Source organism: Pavona decussata, unplaced genomic scaffold (genome assembly GCF_977016875.1).
Source record: "Pavona decussata unplaced genomic scaffold, jaPavDecu1.1 SCAFFOLD_260, whole genome shotgun sequence".
Lineage (NCBI taxonomy): Eukaryota > Metazoa > Cnidaria > Anthozoa > Scleractinia > Agariciidae > Pavona > Pavona decussata.
Window position 1 is genome coordinate 2,086,786 of NW_028145663.1, and position 22,287 is coordinate 2,109,072.

General features: G+C 37.3%; 1 protein-coding gene across 1 annotated transcript in view; it reads right to left on the reverse strand.

Moving 5' to 3' along the window:
• LOC146456261 (MAM and LDL-receptor class A domain-containing protein 2-like) overlaps nt 1–20,200 on the reverse strand; it is a 77,530-nt gene extending 57,330 nt beyond the window's left edge. The window contains exons 1-13 of the mRNA XM_085093288.1: nt 20,108–20,200; nt 16,137–16,198; nt 13,628–13,743; nt 10,765–10,893; nt 9,732–9,988; nt 7,962–8,085; nt 6,753–6,881; nt 6,034–6,305; nt 4,408–4,522; nt 4,180–4,311; nt 3,096–3,355; nt 2,405–2,495; nt 740–1,132 (exon numbers count right to left, since the gene is read on the reverse strand). Coding sequence (XP_084949414.1) covers nt 740–1,132; nt 2,405–2,495; nt 3,096–3,355; nt 4,180–4,311; nt 4,408–4,522; nt 6,034–6,305; nt 6,753–6,881; nt 7,962–8,085; nt 9,732–9,988; nt 10,765–10,893; nt 13,628–13,712 — 1,987 coding nt within the window. The 5' untranslated portion in view covers nt 13,713–13,743; nt 16,137–16,198; nt 20,108–20,200. The remainder of the gene's footprint in view (nt 1–739; nt 1,133–2,404; nt 2,496–3,095; nt 3,356–4,179; nt 4,312–4,407; nt 4,523–6,033; nt 6,306–6,752; nt 6,882–7,961; nt 8,086–9,731; nt 9,989–10,764; nt 10,894–13,627; nt 13,744–16,136; nt 16,199–20,107) is intronic.
• Between the last annotated feature and the right edge of the window lie 2,087 nt (nt 20,201–22,287).

The following is a 22,287-nucleotide window of genomic DNA, read 5'->3' on the forward strand; positions in this document are numbered from 1 at the left end:
AATAATAATAATAATAATAATAATAATAATAATAATAATAATAATAATAATGTCTATTCATTCGATACAATACATATCAAACGTTAGTCGAGGCGCTTACAATAAGAAATTCATAATACTAAATTGTATCTAAACCTAAGCCTATTAAAAAAGCTATTTTTAAAACGTTCGGTGTTTATCTTAGGTAACTGACTAGTACTTTGTCTTAATCTAAGGGAGGACGCTTTAGCTTGGGGCAACATAGGGTACAACGGGTGAGAACTGTCGCTGCTAATTTTATTGAAAAGTTTCTTGTCACATTTTTCCAAGCGCTCGTTGACATTGTAAAGTTTTGCCTTTCGACTTTACGTCCTTGTCATCATAGAATAAACAGCAGTGAACAATAACAAGATAATTTACGTGCGTTAAAAGCAACGTGATGGTATTTGGGTTTGTCTAGGAATTCCTGTGCACAATGCACGTCGCCTCTCACACACCCTAATGCGGACTGTGAAGTGTGTGAAACTCAACAATGTCCCCTGGCTCGCTAGTGCGTAACCTGCTGATCAATATGTAGTGTCTGTATCAGTTAATGTTTGAGGCAACGTGGCAGTCGAGTACTCTATTACTTGAACTCAGTCAGTCAGTCAGTCAACCAACCAACCAACCAACCAACCATAATACGGATATCGGGCTGCGCTTTTTCGGTTTCCAAATTTCCTTTCAATATCATTATGGAGGTTTAACTGATTCCTCTCACCTGACTGGCTTACATTGAAGGCATCAAAGGCGTAAATAGCATCTCTCCTGCAGCAATTCATATTCGAATGGTCATTCAAGCTGATCATGGCCCCATAACGATCCCTGCCGATCACATAAATCTTCCTGGTTTCCCGTGTCGGATTCTTTTCATTGCTTAGAGCAACAATACCAATCGGGAAGTTTGCATAACGATAAAGATCCAACGTCGATGTTATAAACCCCGGTCTGCTGTAATCTCTAGAGTAGATGAAATGCGCTGCCTCCTTCGGATTTCCTTTTGGATGATCAAGACTGAACCGGAATTCCTCGACGAACTGACTGTGGTCGAAGGGCCGCGAGCTTATTTGGAAGAATAGGCCCTTCAAAGAGGATACGTAGTAACTTGTTCTTTCTGCAAATTAAAGAACTATGTTGGAGTTTTCATAATGGCTTCTGTGTATCACATACTTTATGAATGTTCTTTACAACCAAACTTCTAAAGAATTGAATCTAAATCGTTTTGATTTTTTTCCTTCTTGTAAATAGGTGGAACTCACATCGCAAGATGTGTTATTTGGTAAATTAGCTAGGTAAAGTAAGGACAGTAAGGAATTGTTGAATTCCAGTTCAGGGTATCATACTTGTACAATTCCATATTTGGATATGTAGGAAACGTGATGTAAATCCTAATTTAGGAAATTGTCAAGGTGGAACTTAGACACTAAGAAATATCTATATGAAAATAATACGGGAAACAGGTTTTACTAAGTTAGATGGCATTGATATATAAACAGCAGATTAGAAACTAAATTTTGCTTAATCTGTGTACATTAACACATTACAATGAGAAGACATCTAAAATGATAGTCATGACAGGTGTTATTAACGATGTTGTGCTTTGAACCCAACAACCTTGAAACAAAAGGGGAAGAAATGTTAAATTTTACAAGAGTTAGGGGAAAACTTGATATCTAACGCTAATAACAAGTTGGTTACTTGAGCAATGTAGCAGCAAAGGGCTGGAGGATTTTCCTATTCATTGCATCGCAGTCAAATCTCTGGAACATATCTACCAATTGTAGGAGTTTGGATGCATACAACTCAGTACTAACGTCAAAGTTGATATGGAATGATCTTGATATGTTGCTAAATCATTGTATGAATACCGTTAAGAAAAGCATGCAGTATGTGTAATGGGATTAAACCGACGTACCGATTGACTCAATTAAAGTTCCCTTGCTCAGATTAAGGACGGTATCTTCTAATACAGTGGTACTTTTGCTCTTTTTATGACTCTGTGAGAAAAGCAAGCCTTAGCAAGGACTATTAAAACCCAACAAGAAAATTTGGGGGGGGGGGGGGGGGTAATCTCGCACTTTTCAACAGCAATTCTAAAAAGCGAATACAAAACGATATGTGATATTATTTTTTTTTTCCAAATTAAAGCTTAATTATTTCTGGGAAATGCGTGTACAGGCTACCCCTAACTTCCATGTTATATTCAATTAACACTTGCTGAGCTCTGTTTTTCCCGCATACTCATAAACGGAGCAAAAATACATTTGTGATACTAGTCACCGTTCTTTTAACAAAACGCTTATTTCTCGGACCATCCCTTAATGCGCAGAACGTATGAGCAGTAGCAAAAGGAGGCGCTGTCCTAAATTGGTTGTCATTCCGATACCTGTTTGATGACAAGGTCCTTTTTGGAATGAAAAGTCGTCCAATGCAGCATCTCCAAGAAAACTGTTGCCTCTAACACCATCTATAATTACCTTAAAAATTTATAAAAATCAATAATCAAAAATGGGACAGACCAACATGAAGCTTTGCTAAGATCAAATATGTGGTCAGCTATTTTGAATAGGGATTTGAACGATCGTAATCTCAAATTGTACCCCCAGACTAAACATTTAAAAACTTGAATTGGAATGGTCCGATAATGATATTTCAAATTAGTGTATCATAACATGGGTAAAATCTCAACTGGCAGGAGGCAGACCAGGTGGCTGTTTACAAACGTGGCCGAGGAATCTCCGGGGCTACAGGGAGTAACCTCAACAAACGGTCAGAGAAAGACTTGAGCCCGAATCTCGGACGTCCTAATCACTCGATCATCCTGTTTGCTTTACTAATGCTAAGTATAGCGTGAAAAATATTTAGGTTTAGAAAAATAGCATTGCTCTGGATGTAAATCATCTACGTCTTTAACAAATTATTTTTATTTTGGTAAATCCAGAATACCTACTGCATAGAATTTCACAAAACGCAGGTTTAACAAATGAAAACATTCAACTTTTGCCGCCAAAGGACTAACAACGTGATACCAGTAACTCATATGAACAGTTTACATAAACAAAAACTATTTAACTCACTTGATAGATGCCAGTCTCATTGATGCTTATTTGCCCTTGCAGCCACCGATTACCATGATTCTCAGACTTAAGCCAAACCGGTTTCAACTTGTTTGAGTCTTGACTTCTTATGTATATAACAACACAACTCATGGTAGCGCCATACATATGGTAGTAGAACGTCATGCATTGTGGTCCACGCATCCATGGACTCAACAGTCGGGCAGTGTCTTTCAGTTTTCGTGGACTAGAAGTCTCGATATAAATGTACATTCCAAGTCCTAGGAGTTAAACGGAATGCTATAAGCATTGGCTGGTAGACGAAACCCCAAGCCAACGAAAGTTTAGCTTTAGAATTGCTATAATAGGCAGTTCCACGAGGCTACTCCCGAACGAGGAGCCTCATTCAACCTCGTAGTATCTACAATTTTTGGTACCCATTTCAATATTTAGCTACTAGTAAAAACTAAAGAGAAATTCTTGGACGAAAATAAAATAAGGCAAAGATTAGTGTGAATAACTGCATCGGTAAGGCAGGGAATCTTCTTCTGTCCCTGGATTATCCTCAAGTAATAGAAAATTGAGTGTAAATAAAATAAGTACTTTTTTTTGTACACCAATGGGGTACCATTCCAGTTAAAAGCTAGCGGAGACACTCCATATGAAGTTTTATTGGGCACCCCTTCCCCCAGGCTAGTCCTGGGGTAGTGCCGCCCGGAGTATACCAAGATAACAAAGCAAACAATACTGACACACGGTTTGGTGGGTAGAAAAAGGACTCTGTACCTGACATCATTGAAAATGCGTCTAGCATTTTAAACTACGGCGTTTGCTTTTACAAGATAACACAAGCATTAAACCATTGTTAAAAAAACACAACCAACAAGAATTATATGCAACGTTGTAAATAAAATGCAAGGACTTAACCAAATGCGATAGCTTTATATTATAAGATTTAAAAAATGGTCGTTACTTGATGTGAAAATTCAAGCAACTGCTACAAAATGTAACATCATAAGAAAAATTGTGAAAATATAATGTGTCAGGTAGGATAAAACATCAATAACAACAACAACAATAACAACAGCAGTTAATGTGTCACTACCTGATGTATGATCACCGGTTGGTCCAGTATTCCAGCTTGGTGTGCTGTATTGCTTTCTCATCCAGTTAAAAGTGAAATCGATAGAAGAACTGTGCGTCCACAGACACAAGTGCAGGTCAAAGTCGCAATTGCCTTGAAAGAAACCCAGCAATTTAATAAAGAGCTCGATACAGCAAACTTGATGGTTTAATTTTCTTCGTTTCACAAAACACAAAGTGTGTCACCCACCTTGAGGAGTCAGTCCATTTTCCGTTTGTTCCACACACATCCCATCAGTGAATGTTACATCGTCCACAGCTATATCGCCCGCAAAGCTTTTGCCAACAGTTGCTGTCAACACGATCTACAATGGCATTTGATATTATATAAACAATACGGGTTTTCAGGGGCCAAGCCAAAATCCCTATTAACCCTATCTAAACCTTGCCCCTGTTTTGTTTTTTTGGATTCCGCTCCCACGCCCCCCCCCCCCCCCCCCCTCCATAGCTTCGTAAGCATAAAAAGCTATGACAATGACACTTGGAGGAGAGATAGTACGTCCAAAGATGTCTCCTTTGACGTCCGCAACGTGAAGTGATGACGTCATATGACGCTGTAACGGTATCATGATTGTCAAATGGCGGCCAAATTGGATTTCTGGATTTCTCCAAAACTTCAGGAAAGCGCCAAAACTGAGCGACACGTAATCAGAACCAATAAAGTAACACTAATATGAGCTAAAAGCATACAAGTTACAGAAAGAAAAGCAAGTTTCCTTCATTTTAAATAAGGATTTTCCATTTTCTTAAAAACGGCCCGTCAAAAGGTGATTGCCATGGCAACATAAAGTCAATGAACACTAACCGATGGCATCAACTTATTCCCAGATAAAGTTTTTAAAAGTTCCTAAAGTTTCAGGCCGTTTGCTCAAATATTGAAAAGAGTTATTTAGGTTTAAAGTTGCTGCGGCAGAATCCGCCCCGCCGATTAAGGTTGTTTCCTATGAACGAGAGAATATTTTCATTCGATCAAAAAAAAGTTTAGTGTTAAATAAAAAATTTCGAGAAAACAAAACTTGAAAACTTAATTTAATACAGCTCTTTACACGAAAATGGAAAATAAATGCAACAGAAGAAATCACATAGGTGTCACAATCTCACTAATGACTTACTACTCCGAGCCTGACACCCTTACCTTAGTCCTGCCATGACGTTCGATACTCGAAAAATTCAATCGAACAGGACTCGGTAGTTTGGGAGTTTAAGGGTGGTATTTTATAGTGTAATAATATCGCTAAAATTACATTTTTGTTAGAAACTACATTCATTTAGAAGTCCATGGATATATTTATTTTATTTAAATTTTCTCAAATCCGCGCGAATCAATTTTCTGCTAAAGGACACCGGCGAAAATAGGAAGTATCCTCAAACGTCCAACAATTATTTAGCAACTACGTTAGATATTCATTTAGTACAATTAGCCGTAGATTCCGTCGTCGTCATTTCTTCGTGGTTCTTAGTTCCCTTTAATCAGGAATCTTGCCAAACATGATAGTAGTTTTATAATGAACTGAAGGTTGTTCTACTATCCCAAGAAAATTTTGTTTTCAGTTCACACAACGAGAACCATATAACTGTCTTCTTCAAGAAGACCCCCAAGAAACCTCCCACACGACACGTCCTTCCTCGTTATTGATGCATCCAGAAAGTAATTTAGGGTTGGATTCCAAGACGCGTGATCTGGGATCCCGGATTTAAACTTGAAGTCTTTGTTAGTGTCCGGGGTGCAGCTCCATCCCCCATCGCCAACAGAGATGTGCCACGTTTTATAACATTTTTGCAGAGAAATTCCCCATATAAATAAAACTTAGCCTACCTGAAATTCACCACCGGCGTAACCAATATTAATGCTAGCTTTTCTCCATCTGTTTCCCCGTTGCCCTTTAATTCTCCATAGCATGACCGCTTGATTTATCTTCAGTGCTTCTAACGTTTGAAGAGAGACATCAAGACTTCCTATATGACTTCCATACATGTGGTAATAGAAGCCAAAGCATACAGGACCACGTATGAAAGGACTCAGTAGCTTCGATGTTTGATTTTCTATTCTCGGATACGATGCCTCGATATAGATGTATTTTCCACCTCCTGAAACAGTAAAAGATTATACGGCGTTAAACTCTCGTTTCATTGGTGTAGCGGAGTTTGGGATTGGGGGGCAGACGCACGGATGTCAGTCATTGAGTCAGTGGTATGACCGGCGCACGTGATCAGAGTCCGGAGTACAACCAGAGTGACTGGTCAACAAAGTTTTGAAAACTGTTTTGGCGAGTGGCAAAAATTCGCAGAAAAGTAAAACTGTCCGCTGAAAATTCAGACAACGACCGTTGCAAATGACCTCAGCAAGAAAAAAGGAGAGGCAAACCCTTTCGAATGTTTGATGTAGTTTCTCAAACCATTAACATTTTGTATGATTGCCGATCAGCGTTGATTGAAGTTGTTAAGCATTGGATACTGGATGAAGTGCAAAAAATTTAGTACCTGCAATAAACTATCATGTAAAACGAGGGAAAATGAGACTTTTTACTTAGTTACCAGTATGATCCGAACTCGGTCCTGTTCCTTGGCTTGGAGTTCCACTCTTTCTCGCGTACCAGTTAAATTGGTCCCAAGGAGGTGCAACATTACGCCATCCGCAAAAGCTCTGATCGAAGGTACAGTTTGCTAGTAAAGAATAAAGAAATAAATGCAATTGAAAAAAATAAAATAAGAAAAAAAAAATGAAAAGATAAGAAATCGTCTATAATGAAATAAGACTATGGATCAGAGAAGCATAACCAAATTGATTATAAGCTCATAAAAAAAAACACACGGATAGGTAATCTATTTATTAGAGTTCAAAATGATTACATACAGACAGAAGCATTTAAAGGGAATTTACCAGAAATAATAAGTAAGTAAGTACATAAATAAATAAATAAATAAATAAATAAACAAATAAATAAATAAATAAATTGTTGCTTTTCATTGTATAGACAATGGACATCAAAGTAGGTATCTACTATACAGGATCAAGATCAGTTACGCAAGCTCGTTTCTCGTCACAAGATGATGAGGATGTTCACAAACATGACGGGAAAAAAGCTATTAGATACAGTTATATAATATGCAGGCCTTGACACCCTCTATTGGGTAGAGAATTTCACTAATCGAAAATTTAAACGACGAATAATTAACTAAAACACACAAATAAACAAACAAACATAAAACAAAACAACAACAAAAAGTAAAAACAATATTGAACAAACACGGGATAGTTAAATGTGGATCGATCTAAGTACAGTGTAGATCAGGATCAGATATAATGCTAATAAAACGAATAAAAAAAAGCATTGTTGCTCTGAGAAAAGCTGAAAATAGTTTTAAGTTTGTTCAATATTTCTGAGACAAAAATAGCCTTTATCAAGAGCTAAAAAAGCTATAGGAAATGAAATACTAACACTTAACTTGGTAAGCTAAAAGGAATCGATAATCATAAACAAAACAAAAATTAAAGAAAAAAAGAAAAAAAAAGAAAAAAAGGAAAAACCAACAACAACGACCATAACCGGCATATCAATATGAACATGATAAATATGTTGAAGATTAAACCCTTTATTTCCATTGTCCCGATGAAGGTTTTCCTGCCCGAAATGTGGGGCAAACGTAATACAATTTTCAGCTGTTCTCAAGTTGCCATCGGTAAGGTGGGAAACCTTTTTACTGGAGCATTGGACAAGCCAGCTATCATCTAGAACTATTCACCTCCAAACATGTGAAGTGGCATTGTATTTTCATCTGAAGGACAAGTCAAGTTGTTGCTAAAATGGATGTCGTCAACAGCAATGTCGGCGGTGTAGGACAAGCCAGCCACTCCTTCAATTATAATCTACAAAAAAGAAAAAGAAGAGATAACAGCAAGATCAGGAGTAGGAAATCCATAGTATAAAAAAACACCTAATTTCGTTGATATTGTTATAAGCATACACCACAATCAAGAGTTCAGAAATCTGTTTTCAAAGATAGAAGTCGATGTCTCAATTTAACAAGGAAATTACAAGGTAATGGGGATACTATAAATAAATTAAATAAATAAATGTTAGGTGCATTTTTTTTAAAGTTTTTTCAGGTGTACTAGAAAAAAGAAAATCTGAGTTCTCGCAACGGGAGTCGAACGCATTGAAGAGCATCTAAAATATTGAACTAAACCAAAAAATCTTTAAAAGTCGCAACTGGTAGGGAGGTTTACCGGCTTGGCATTCACAAAGCCTGGCCAAGGATTTGAAACGGGACTGCCAGGAACTGAACAAATCCAGATAGTAGTCAAAAAGGGCACTTGAGATTACAAGCTCGTCCCTGTAACTGTTCGACCACGTTGCCTTCTCTTTCTTATAAGGATGGACAATTACTTCGTACTTTGATTCATCACCATGGGTCGCACATGATCTAAAAAGACCCCGTCTCAAGGCATGCAAACACATTTTCTATAACTTGGATGGCTTCACCTACCAATCTCTTTTGTTGGCATAATAAGGAATAATAGGCCAGTCGAAATGAAAATTCCCATGCACCACAGCTTATTATCCGGCAAAAGTGACATCGGGTTGCCGACTGGATATATAGAGGATATTACATGGCCGCACGGAGATACGAAATTTCTCTTCGAGTGTTGAAAAATATTTCACGAGTGAGCGCAGCGAACGAGTGAAATATTTTTCAACATGAGAAGAGAAATTTCGCATCTCCAAGCGACCATGTAATTTTCTTTTTCTTATATAAAATCCTCACAATACAACAAAATATGCTTTGTTCTTTATTTCAAAAACTAAGGTTTGAAATTGAGTACAAAAGCTTACAGTCAGTTGTTTATTTGTATCAATCGTAAACCAGGCCGATTTATGTCAATACAAAGTAAGACTTTAGCGAAAAGGCCACAAAGAAAATAAATAAAAATAGAAAACGTATAAACAGGTAGGACCCTGGTATAAACTAATAGCATATTAAATATGGTTAGAAATTTGCCTTACAGTAACAAGTAAATCTGAACATACTGACTTTCATTGGTCTTTCATCGCTGCTCTCAACTACTCTCACACAACGCGACGTCGTACGCAGTTTTCCTCCTTGTATTCGGATTTTCTTGTTCTTCTACGAATTCGATCAGTTTCCTATCTGTCATCTCGACAAATCGGCTTGTGCTTGTCTCCATTTTGGAATAAACTTAACTTCGACTCGCGAAAAGACCAACTCAAAACTCCCAAAAGACCAAACGACAGCGAAACGGCGGAAAACCCTTCGGAAAACCACAAGTGCTTGACAGCGCGCGAAAATACTGCGAGCTGATTGGTCAAAAATGATATCACACATGTGTGGATAAAAGTGATATCGCCACTGGCGGGATAGCGCTTTTATCGATTTGCTATCACTCGGTATACCACTAAATTTTATATAATAATAAGATTTTCTACAAGTTAACATTCATGAAGTCAAATTTCCCCTAAATGCAAGATGTTGCTGCCTTTTAAACACTTTTACCTGATATATCCCATAATAATTAACAGCCGTGCATCCCTGTGTCCAATTGCTTGTCCTTCGGTTTCCATGGCGACTCCAGACTCTGGAGTCACTGCCGTTGACTCTAGCATAGACTGAGAGAGACTCAATATAGCTGCCATACATGGAGTAGAAGAAAGTCATCCGCTTTGGGCCTACCATCCAAGGACTGAGTAGCCTGGCTTTCTCGTTGTATTTACGAGGACTGGATGTCTCAATGTAGATATATGAGCCATTTCCTACAAAAAAGTTTAATATATTGTAACGTTTTAATGAAGTTCGCAATGACTCACAGTTTTAAAGCAAACGCTATTTGTGCATGCTCAAACCGGATGGGAGTGCCTTCAAACTCACTCACTCTTTTTAGTAAGTGGTCATCTAGATGAGTTATTACATTGTTTTTGCTTGGTTGTTTGATTTGTTTTGCTGCAGTGTGAAAATGAGCCTCGTATCGTAAAGAAAGGTGTCATCGCCGACTAAAAAGAACATGCTTGTGTTTGCTTTGCGAGAAAATGAAATGAAATGATGGGATTAACTCATTAGACGTTTTTCTCCACGAGGCAATTCTTCACAGAAGTTGCAAAACATCACCACTGCTGGACACATTCTGTAGACCAGGGCACAGCATAGAGACAGCATTCATAGCTTATAGATGGTAGAACGAATACAAAATAAGAGAACCCTTTATATATTTATTGAAACTAAAGCATTTCCCGATAAAACAGACACAATAATCATATCAATTATAAGAAAACAAGTGTTGTGTTCAGTTACAAAGAGAAGCCGTTGTTATACGATTGACTTGACTAGCAATTGTCTTGCAGTGCAACTTAATATTTGGAAGACAATTAACCTCCTCTTTTAAACGCGACCCGCACAATTGATGAATTGATCAGTAAAGTTAGAAATATGTGTTACTGTTCCAGTCGACAAGATAATCATTAGCAAGGCCTAGCAATACAATGCAATTAAATGTAATGCGATGCAATGTAATCAAAGCTTTACAACTTCTCACCTGAGTTATCACTTGAAGGTCCTGTATCGTGGCTTGCAGTGCTTCCTTTCCAGACTCGCCAGTCAAAATGGTCCAAGAATTTTTCATTCTGCCAGTTGCAAAGTGTTTGACGGTCAAAGTTGCAGTCCCCTAACATAAAAAATACAAACCAATCAGTTGAAGAATAATTTGAGAAATAGGAATGGTTCTTCACTCCTTAATGTAAATGTTGTGGGCGTTTGAATTGCAGGAGTAGTATTTTAAAATGTACAGCGCTTTACTGCGTCTTTTGGTTACATGCGAACTCTGAAGTTCAAGACTCGACCATTCCGTTAATGTTTTTCACTGGCGTCAATCATTGAAATGGTTAAAAAACAAAGGTTATTGGCTTATTGGGATCAGAAGGTCAAGTTCGCGCGCTTTGATTGGCGAAATTCGACCCACTTTGTAGGTTTCTGAGGGTGGGCATTTTTGATGTCAGTCGGTTGTCACCGTCTAATTGTCATTGATAACAGGGATACACGCACATCGTTAGTTGCGTTTTTCAAGTTCTGAGTCCGTATGTTTTGAAAGGTGCAGCCTTTAAAGCCTTATTTGTAAGCCGCATTTATCTCGACTTGGCAATTATGATTCAACGCGGAGAGTTCTCATATTCCCCGCCTAAATGGAAAGAATGTTATCCATGCGCTTAAGTCACGGCCGCGTAGAATGTAAAATAAGACGACCTCCTCCCCCTGAAAAATAAGTGATTTACCTAAATTGCAATTACTGTTCGCGACCAGCTTCTAATATCTACATTGATTATCAGAACTCAAATCATCCTTGTAAATGTAAAGGTACATTGGAACAAAATAACGGAACAACTTTAACAGCTTTAGAAGCCTAAGAAATCGAAACAATAACTACATGTAATGTATATAAAACAGCATTTATGTTTAGTACACTGTAATACACTGTAACACACTGTAATCCCGATTTAGATTTACTTGAAAGAATAATGTTGCTTTCAGACTGGCCGCTGATTGTAACACAATATTGGTCGAGGGGACAAAAGAACGAAAGACAAAACAATGGAGCTGCAAGTTATGCGTCCAGTGAAAATAGAGCTTAGAGAAGATGCAGGCCTTCTGAACTACGATAAGCGAACAAATAATAAATAAGTATATTTTAATCAAAGTGCGCAGTTGTGAAGGACCGCTCACAAATAACTTCGTTGCCTGGTCCTCTTGGGAACGAGGTTAGTACCGTTTTGTCATTTGCTCTCCTGACTTCACCGCCGTCTTGGAGCTTCCAAAAGCAGGCTATTATACAGGAAACGAATTACATGTATGCTCGGATCACCAATAATTGCTGTAGATTCCCATGCTGAATATATTCAAAGCTCTCAATAATACGTGTTTGAAATAACCAGAAACTTTCAGCGGGGAATTGAGATTCATGTCTGTGCAGATGACCGGCTGTGCTGTCATAATACCGAACCACTTGTTCCATCTTTTTTTTAATGATTTCTCTCTTTTGTTCTCGCCGTCGTGTTCCTATGGAGCAACTCACAACGCGATCGAGCGATCTTGCTTTCAAAATTGCTTGCCATGGAGATCGATCTGAGGGTTTTTGGAGATGACCTCTTTTAATTAGTAAAATGAACTTGTTTAGTATACTTTCTTCATCTGGGAGTTCGTCCCCCTGTATCCTTTTGCTTCGCCGGAGACAAGTTGGTTACAGATGAACCAAATTTAGGTCACTTACTTTGCATGACAATTCATCTGTTTAATACATTTCTGATTAGACTTCCTTCGCCTGTTAACTAGATAACTGATAAGTTTGTGCTTAGTCTTTCAAGTTTAGAGACCTCACCACAGAAATCGCCTGAGAATGAGGCTGAAGCACGCCGGCCAAAAGTGTTATTGGTTCGGTGAAGCAACGTGCAAGGGCTAGCTGAGATAAAAGAATAACTGTTCGCCCAAATCGAGAAATTGTAGATGAATATGTTTATTAACGGCTGAGAAGTGACCAAAACTTTCCACGAGCATATGTGAATTGAGTAGCCCAATCTCAATTATGATGTATTTGCGCCGAACATGTTATTAACCCAGCTCACCAGAAAACAAATCTAAGCCGTTTATCAAGGTGTAAAGAAACGGCAGCTGGGTTTAACAAAAGCAAGTATCAAATGACACATTTTGCAATTTGACCGAATCAAGAAAGGGGTTCGGCGCCGGTGTGATTTTCAGCGTAGAAAGGAACTGAAAAAAAAAGTAAAATAAAAAACTCTTTTAACCATGGCCTCTGCATTCGTGCTTTTGAATTTCATCATTTAACCATTTCATTTATTTACCATCGCAGTCGAAAATTAGCATCGCCCTTGCTTCTCAAACAAAAATTAATTAAATACACTCGATTTATTTTTTTAGGCAAAAAAAAAAAATAAATAAAAAAAAAAATTAAAATTCAACCTTTCGTTAAATCTGGTTATCTTATCGTGGTAAAAGTCAGATTAAAAAAACCGCCTTCCAGAAGCTTAAAGGCAAAACTGTTTGCCTTTATCTAGATTTTTTTATTAAAATTAAATGGAATTTACGATATTATATTTCTTGGATAATGAAGAACAATTGTAAATTTGAAATGATAAAATTGCTTTTTTTTTACTAACACAGATAATTGCGGGGACTTTCCGCTGTAGAAGTGGAATCATGAAATTGAAAACCACACCAGTAAGTGCTAGCGTATATTTTGCGATAATAAACATTATTTATTATTAAGAAAGTGCGAAAGGAAAGAACTACAACACATGCTATTTTGAAAAATTTCCCCTTGGGTGTGAAAATGAATTAGTCATAACTCACCGTTAAACAGGCGAATGTTCGTTAACTGAGAAAAAACTTACCGGTAAGGACTTGCGATGAAGAACTTCTTATTTCCAATAATTCATACGTTAGGAAGAATAGTAATGCTTGCCAGTGAAATATCATCACGTTGCCTGTGTGTTGGATGACGCGCAGCCTGAAAAGTCAATGCCGGTTTAAGACAATCATGGAAAACAAACTATTTTTGGTATTGACGAGAGCCCGTTAAGAGGAATTCTGAAGCACTTTTTAGTATCTTCTAGAGTGGTTCAAAATTATACTCAGACAAGAAGGATGTCTCCGTTCTTCTCAAAGCACGCTATACTTCCAATTTGTACTGTGTATATATTGCCATGGCTGTCGTAAAAGCTAATCGATTTACCATAATTCAAAAACAAACAGAACCAAACAAAACCATCTGAAAGCGGTATATTAAATATTACCACTTTGTGGTTTCATCAGTACGAACAAAACCGCGTACATAACAAGGAGAAATATAAGTGGTACGGCCGTTAACAATATTGAAATAATTATATGTACCAGCACTTTAATTTTACATGCAGTGCTTTTTACTGGTGCTTTCATTAAAGACTTAAAATAATTACCATGTTAAGTAATGTAACATAATCGTTTCTGACATGTGTAATATTGAAAAGCCGGTATGTTGGAGATATACTGCAATAGAAACACTTTTTCACGAAGCAAAACCTTTACTTGAATTATCAAAAGTAAAGTTGCTGCATTCTTCTGTCATAAATCACGAAAACTGTCTCATCAGCTGACGCCATACGCCAACGAAAGTAAAAGATGCAATTTAGTTTGTGGAACCACTATTACGAAACTTTATCGCCTATCATTATAATTCAAATTAGCCAGCTTTTGTATGTGTCAGTGAAACTGTGTTGTCAGCTTTACAAAAGTTGACATTTCTAAAAACTTGTTAATGCTGTAACGAACAATAATGGCTGATCGAGCATACAAAATTGACAGATTGTCGAACACTCCGGCTTTCTTCAGCCCAACAAAAGGAACTCTGACCAGGTAAATAGCAGGAAATGGGGAATGGGGGAAGTACTCGAGATCCTCCGCCGCAATTGTTCCAAGCACAAACAACAATCAGAGAAAGTGTTGTTGTGAAAACAGCACAATCATAATAACAGTAAAAACAACAACAGCAACGAAAAGATATGAAATGCCAAATCGTGTCTCGATAAGGGGGTTCTCCTTTCCCTATACTCATCAGTGAATGTTATGGGGATATTCCCATGGGGTGACCATTAACATTTGCAGACAACCCCGGTTAGGATAACCGATAGAGATGATAGTGCCTGCCATTTCCAATGTCACGTGACTTACTTGATAGGATAAGTGGGTTAGTTTCTAAAGAAACTGTGGTGCTTCGTCAGTGGGGAGTGGAAACGAATGTTTTAGTTTATCAACAGAGTTTAATTTGGCCCACTTAAAGAGATTCAAGTGCTCAGTGAAATTTCAAGCGTTAGGTCTTCGTCAGAGGATTCGCTCTGACGAAGGCCTAATCTGTCTGCACTCGAATCTCTTTATGGTGGCCAAATCGCCATATCAACTCTGTTGATTAAAACAAACAGTCATTCGTTACCTTGATAGGAGACTGTAAACAGGACAAATGAATGGGAAATGGGGAATACTGAAACCTGAATACTTGCTGCAATAGGGGAAGTCTTAAACAGTTCTTTATTTTTCCAGAAATTAGTTTCCCAGATTCAATTAATCTCAGAACTTTCCAGATTTTTCCTGAAGACGGTAAACACCCTTTCTGTTCAATTTATAGTAAAGGAACAAAGTATTTTTTTATTACGTAAAGCGTAGTTTATAATATATAACTATCATATTTCGAAATTTCAACGGCGATTTCAGGCTTAAATTGAAGACAAATTCCTGGATATTATATTCAAAATCCTCACTATATTTTCCTCGAGTCTGATTGGTATAAATTGATCATGTGAAGAGATAGTGTTCATCCGCGTGGAGACACTAACACCGCGTAGCGTCCACCCGGCGAAAATTCCTGGATGGCCATAGGACTCGCCCGATAAGAAAAACTCCCATTTTTTCTTCCATCTCATTAACAAACAGGTTGCTGCTATTGTATTTTACCCTGTACGTTGTAAATTCGTCTTTTTTTATTTCAACTTTTCGCCTAAAAGCTCAAATTGGTCAAGTCAACTCGAAAAGCCATTCTTATTGACTTTCGTCCAAAAGAATATTTAATGCTGAACAGTAAAAACAATATTCAGGACAATCGGTCTGATAGTTGCCCCTCATGCATGTGCAGCCATAATTAGTCTGTGGAAACACAGGAAATGTCCTCTGCTTCTTAATTACAAAAAGAAGACCAAAATAGCGTTTTAATGTCAGCAAAGTATGCACGTTAGTTTGTTCAAAACATAGTTACTGAGTAAAAGCTCTAAATATTGCCCGATATAGATATCTTCAGAAAGAATGAGTGAGGAAAAAAAAGAAAAAAAAGAAAAAAAAAAGGAACGACAACCCGTCATTGACCGCAGGTCTTACCTATCTCAAAATCCAAGTTCCAAGTTGTCTGTAAGGTGGCATATTCCCTGAAGATAGCTAGCCTATAACAATGAAAAACAACACATTATTAAAGCTTGGCAATGCTGATCTCTCGAAAATGAAGGCTATTTGCAAAAAGCGAGGATTTGCGTGATACTCTCTGACTTGCAGATGCACAATTTCTAATTTGCAGACAGACATTTTGCCGGCAAAGTAAACGTTAATTACGTACATTGTTGTTAGCTGCCTTGCGGTTTCTTTGGAAAGATCTGTCCACAGCTTCATACATTAATTATATTGCACCACTGTCATGCATGTTACTGGCCCTCTTACACAAACAGCGAGCACGAATAGAGTTTGAGTGTAAAAATGTAAACATAATTAACGTATGGGGCTGTGCGGAAATCTTGCTACCAATTGCCGTCCTCAACAGGGTATGATTAGAATAAACGAGTTAAAGAAAATAAGATAATATGCTTAGCAAGTTAAATGTGTTCTTCTTGAATACCCCCAACTGGCTGTAAAGCAATTTTCCGTCCGATTCACGCTGTTAATCTTTTCTTTGCCGGTACAATCACTATCTCAAGTCAGTCAGATTCTGTGCATTCATAATTAAATATAAGCTTCTAAAGTGGCGTTCTTATAAACGCTAACTTTATTTTGGAAGTTAACAGTTGCCCTATCACCTAGTTAGTAGGCGGCGTAGGAAGTGCCTGATAAGGGAGACGGAGAGCCGTCCTTGTTGGAAAGAGGAAAGAGGCCCTCAGTGCTTGGATGAACCCTTTTAGCTCTTGTTTTCCTCTCTCTGAGAGAACGAAAGAAATTTCGGTTGGCTGAAGAGTTCGTATAGGATCAAACTATCTCGTTGCGAAAACTACGATCGGCCGAGAACGCCTTGAGTGAAAAATTTTGGGCCGTGTGAAATTATGTTTCTCAAAAGAAATTCGAGCTTTTTTTTAATTTCATTAAACGTTGTGGTATTTGAATGAGAATCAGTTCTAAAGGAAAGGGTGTATGGCTTGCTGCTCTTCAACATCTGGTAATCGAGGCAACGTGTTGTTTAATTTTTGGCTAGTTATCCTTTTTACAAAATGCCTCATTAGGCGATGTGCCATAGCTTTGAATTCAACCTCGTCCCCAGGATCTTCGCGGTATTCAAAATGTCGGCCGGCCGGAAAGTTTGCCCTTTTGAATATCGCGAAGTCCCTGGGACGAGGCTGATTTAAATTTCAGGTAATTTGATGATATACACGTGACCAGGGGCGCTTATCATTTACACGGAAATCAAATGGTGCGCGTCGTTTCATTTGAGTCACTTCATAAATTATTGGCTCCCTGTTGAAGTGATGCACTTTTACAGCTCCTTTTGGGATTTGCAGTTGATGTTAGTACATTTTCATGTTATCCATCTAAGCGCCCCAGTTGTTTCTCACCACGCTACCTCTTAATATACTTAAAAGTCCTTGTTACGTTAAACAACTTGAGATATAAAATTAGTTAATGCACCGTTTCTCAGGCTTTCTACTTGATATTAGCTACGGTCAAAAGTAAATCTTCTTTCACTTTTTTTTTCTCATTTACGATTTAGCTTCGATTCTACACGAACCAACAAAAAGCATCTTTAAATAATATTTCTGATCTGATGTGTGAGAAAGATTGCAATTATAGTTATTCGTTCCATAACCAGTTGCTCACTGTTATCCCTCAAATGTTCACTAATGTCACCAAAATATATACGTTCAAAACCTAGTTAATGAGTGAAAAAGCTCCGAATAGAAAGAAAAGAAATATCTCTCTTTAGAAAAATTGGGTAAGAAAAACGAAAGAAAAAAATGGCCGATATGGCCGGAGGACTTACCTATATGAAAATCAATGCTGTTTGTAAGGTGTCATATTTCTTGACGATAGCTAGACTATGAAATGACTGACAACAGAATATTAGATCTTGCTGATGTCACGGAAATGTACGCTATTTGCAGCAACAGCGAGGATTTGCATGATATTGGCTTGCAGATGTACAGTTTCTCATTTGAAGATAAAGATGTTCACTGCAAATTTATCATTAGTTACATTTTGGCCATTTCATGTCGAACTTTTGTTAAACAATATCTCCATCGTTTTGCAAATAATAAAAAAAAAATTTTTGTGTTCCAAAGTCTTGCCTAAAACAACGGTAAAAGAGAGATAATTATGATCCGAAATCTGACCCCTTTTATCATTTCCGACGTTTTATGGAAAACTTGTTTTTTATTGATTAGAATGATTAGATTCTCTATTATTATCACGTGAAGAGATGGGCCTTTCTGCCTCTGCGCAAAGCTTAGAAGTTATGAAGCCCATCATGTTTTTGTTTAATAGTTTTATAATGTTCTGATGGTTTTATTAATTACAATAATTCACCAATCTGCTTGGGCTTGATAGCCCATTCCTAATTTTGCCAGGAGAGAAAATGTATTTTGATTTGTTTCATAAACACCACTTAAATATACATTCCTGTTTCCATAGTTAATTGAGGGACTGGTTATGAAACCTTGCCATGTTCAAAGTTGTTAACAATGGTGCTGCAATTTAGGTTTTATGGGCCGCGGCTGTGCACAATCCTGTGTTTTAACGTTCCCACTGCAACTGAATATTTTAACAGGAACGTTTCTATTGGCCAGTTGCTCCAACGCATTTCAAAATCTATTTTGGTTTGTGCACGGTCAAGAAGGCCAAAAATGTTACAAAAACATATAACAAAGAAACCTGTTTGGCTTCATAACCATTCTCCTATATTAACTTTGCTGTTTCCCTCCTGCTCTCTGGTAAATTAAAAAAACCTGGCCAGATTACTCTTCCGTGTTTATTATGAGCGATGGACACCTCTGTTGGCTCTAGTTGGCTCATAAATTAATCTGGGCTTTGTAGTAGAATTTTAATCCACGAGACCTGTTTTACTCCAGCCTCTTTTGGAACCTGCTTTGACGGCATATCTATTTATTTATTTATTAAATAAAAATGTTTCAAAGTTTTAACTTTTAAAAAACGGAAACAAGTTGGAACCTCATAAAAAAGCGTACGCGTAATCTCTTACATCTACGTCTACATATATTGGAAATTAGCGAAGCTTGCCCATCTCGCCAATAGTACAGGTGCTTAATTGTGCAAAGTATAAAAAATTGGTAAAGAACAGAATGATTATATTGTTCTCAGAAAACAACGTTGTGTGGGTCAATTAGTTGGGAAAAACGTTATGAAAAATAACAAAAAACAACACACACAAAACGAGCGAACAAACAAACAAATTTCTCATGGGACCATAATTACTAGAGAAGCAGTAAGCGCACAACCATTCGTGACGGCAACGGCGGTTTAATTATTCTAGTTTCCTCAGTTGCCTTGATTCGCTAATCATGATAAATAGAAACTCGTTCCCTGCTTTGTTGTCAGTAGCACTATGACCACGTCAAAATACAGCGAAAGAGAAAGATGTTAACTAAGTGTTTATTTTGCAATCGTACACTGCTGAGCACGCAACACGTAAATCTATATAAAAATGTATAGGGGGATTCAGTTATCTGACGGTTTCTTTTAAAAGGTGTCTGCACAGCCTCTTACATTTATATTGCAGCACTGTCATATACAAACAGTGGGAAAGATTTGCGCACAGCCCCATGCATTACTGATACGTGCACCACTGTCAGACTAACCTCCTTCCAAAACTGGCGAACGTGAATAGCGTTTAAGTCGCAAAATGTATACATAATTAATGTATGGGGCTGTGCGAAAATCTTGCCCAACGATTTAAAAACCAAGTCCATCGCACATACTAACGGCAACTATCTAAAGACTAAATACACGATTAAAAAGTGGAGAATTCAGATGACAGAATAATATTTGTGTTGAAGCCTTGGTAACCGTGAAAAAAGCTCAGATATACCAAGACGAAATGTGTTCAGTCTAAATAAGAACAAAATTAAGAAATCATTTACCGAGAAGCTCCAGCCGGCACGAGAAACAAAGTAGGTCCTCTGATGCAATCGAAGGGTGCTTTAAAGTTGTCCTCAATAGCGAAGCAGGTACGCCTGAGTAACAAAATCGAAATTGTGAACAAATGTCTCCAGAACAAATTTTTACGGAGGTGCTCCGTCTGATGTGAATAAGTTAGTTCAACAAAGCTGCGCCTGTTTCACGCAAAAATGGCACGAATTAACATTTTAAATAAGTCATGCACTTATTTGTAATTCAAGATATTCTTTCACCTGTCTGATGTTCATTACGTTGGATTGGACACGGATTTAACCTTCTTCCCTGCGTCATAGTAAGTTTTATTATAATTTGAAGTCAACGTACGACAGGATAAATGGACCAAAATTAAACACACACAAAAATAAAAATAAAAATAAAATAAATAAATAAATAAATAAAAGAAAAAAAGAAAATGTGCTTTTTCATGGCTTGCCTCATACTTCTGTTGAGATAAGAATGAGTGCATTTGTTCCTGTTATGCTCATTCTTATATAATTATCCTATGCTCAGCGAATTGCTGTCGTTTTCTCTGGAAGGACGTTAAGCAATTTAAAAAATGAGCATCCGTTCTAAATATCGTTCCAGAAACAATGATCTCCATCAACTTACTCTCTCAGTTAACGCCAACTGTCACCGTTTGTGGTCCACTAAAAAAATTCATTATTTAATTCATAAATCACAATTAAAATTGAAGTCAAGTGAGGACGAGCTTTTAGTGCAATTAGTTAAATATTGATGACTAACGCCCTCTAATTTCTTGAAACATTCGCCTCTTGTCATCTTGGAAGATGCAACGTTGTGACTTTCAGCTTCTATTGAGATTAGTTGTTGACAATTGCAATTCGGTTTCACGTGGCCAGTCAAATAACGGTGGTTCAGAGAACGGTTGTTGGTTCAGTCGTGAGCGTAAACGCGAAATTTAAACTTCTCATCTTCACATATACCACGCTAGAAGAAAACAGTACAGAAACGATAGAGGAAAAAGCTTTCCTTAGAGAAGGGTACTACTTTTAGTTCTTGTATTTTCATTCACCAGATGAATGGAAAATCAAAGCTGCAAAAACATTGTCATTAACTAACTAAAAACCTATTCTTTATTAATTTCAAGTGGGAATGGTGTTGAACACGCAGCAATTTGTAGAGAAGCTACAATACAACAAAATGATTCATTTTCTTATTTTGTCAGGTAAAGAGTTTGAAACAAATCGCAATCTACTTACTGTATAAACAATAGCTACGAGTTTATCTTTAAAAGCCTGTTTTGGGAGGAATAAAAAATTAAGGGCTTATTTGCGAATTTTGTGAGTTGAGATATATCTCTCATAACGCGGTTTTAAATGAACAACGGTAGGAAAACAAACCGTGCAAATTTTTCCCACCTTGAGAAGCTGGCGCATCGTTTACAATTTAAGGTCATTTTTTTAATTGCAGCATGTACGCGTTTTATTGTTGACACAATTGGTCGTGCGAGGTATTGCTTTTATCAACACAGCTGAAAATAGATTTTTCGCCGACGGTAGATCTGACAACACTGCTAAGATTTATTTGCAAGTGCCACAAATCCTGACACTGAAAATAGATCCAGCCTTATTGAGGATTTTGCCCTCCCATGAACGCCAATGAATGTTAGTCGGTTATATAGACAAACTGGCTGGCTGTTTACTGTTTTTATAATATGACTCAGTAAACTTTAACTCTATACGATAATAAAGTTTTGGACATCACTATACGACAGGGAATTTTAGATTGTAAATGTGTGCCCAAAGGGCTAGACTGAAAATCATAGGAGCGAATTACAATGTTTTTTTAAAATTTTCCCGAACCATAAGTTGAATGAAAAGCACCATTACACCCACAAATCTCGAACAAAAAAAAATATAATAAAGTTTCTGAATGGAAAGTTTTTCTTTCAGCGGAAGATAAAATTGGCCAGTTAAGATTTATGCCGAGTTTACATGGTTTAAAAACGTCTTTTGTGACTGAGTTTATATATTAAAAATCTTTCATTAAGATTCATGGTTTAAAACGTCTTTTGTTATTAACTTCATATATTAAAATCGTACCTTTAGTTACTGTCCTTTGCCGATACAGTTTGATTAGAGGAACTGAGTTAAGGCTGTGCGATTCAGCGCTCCCTCCATGT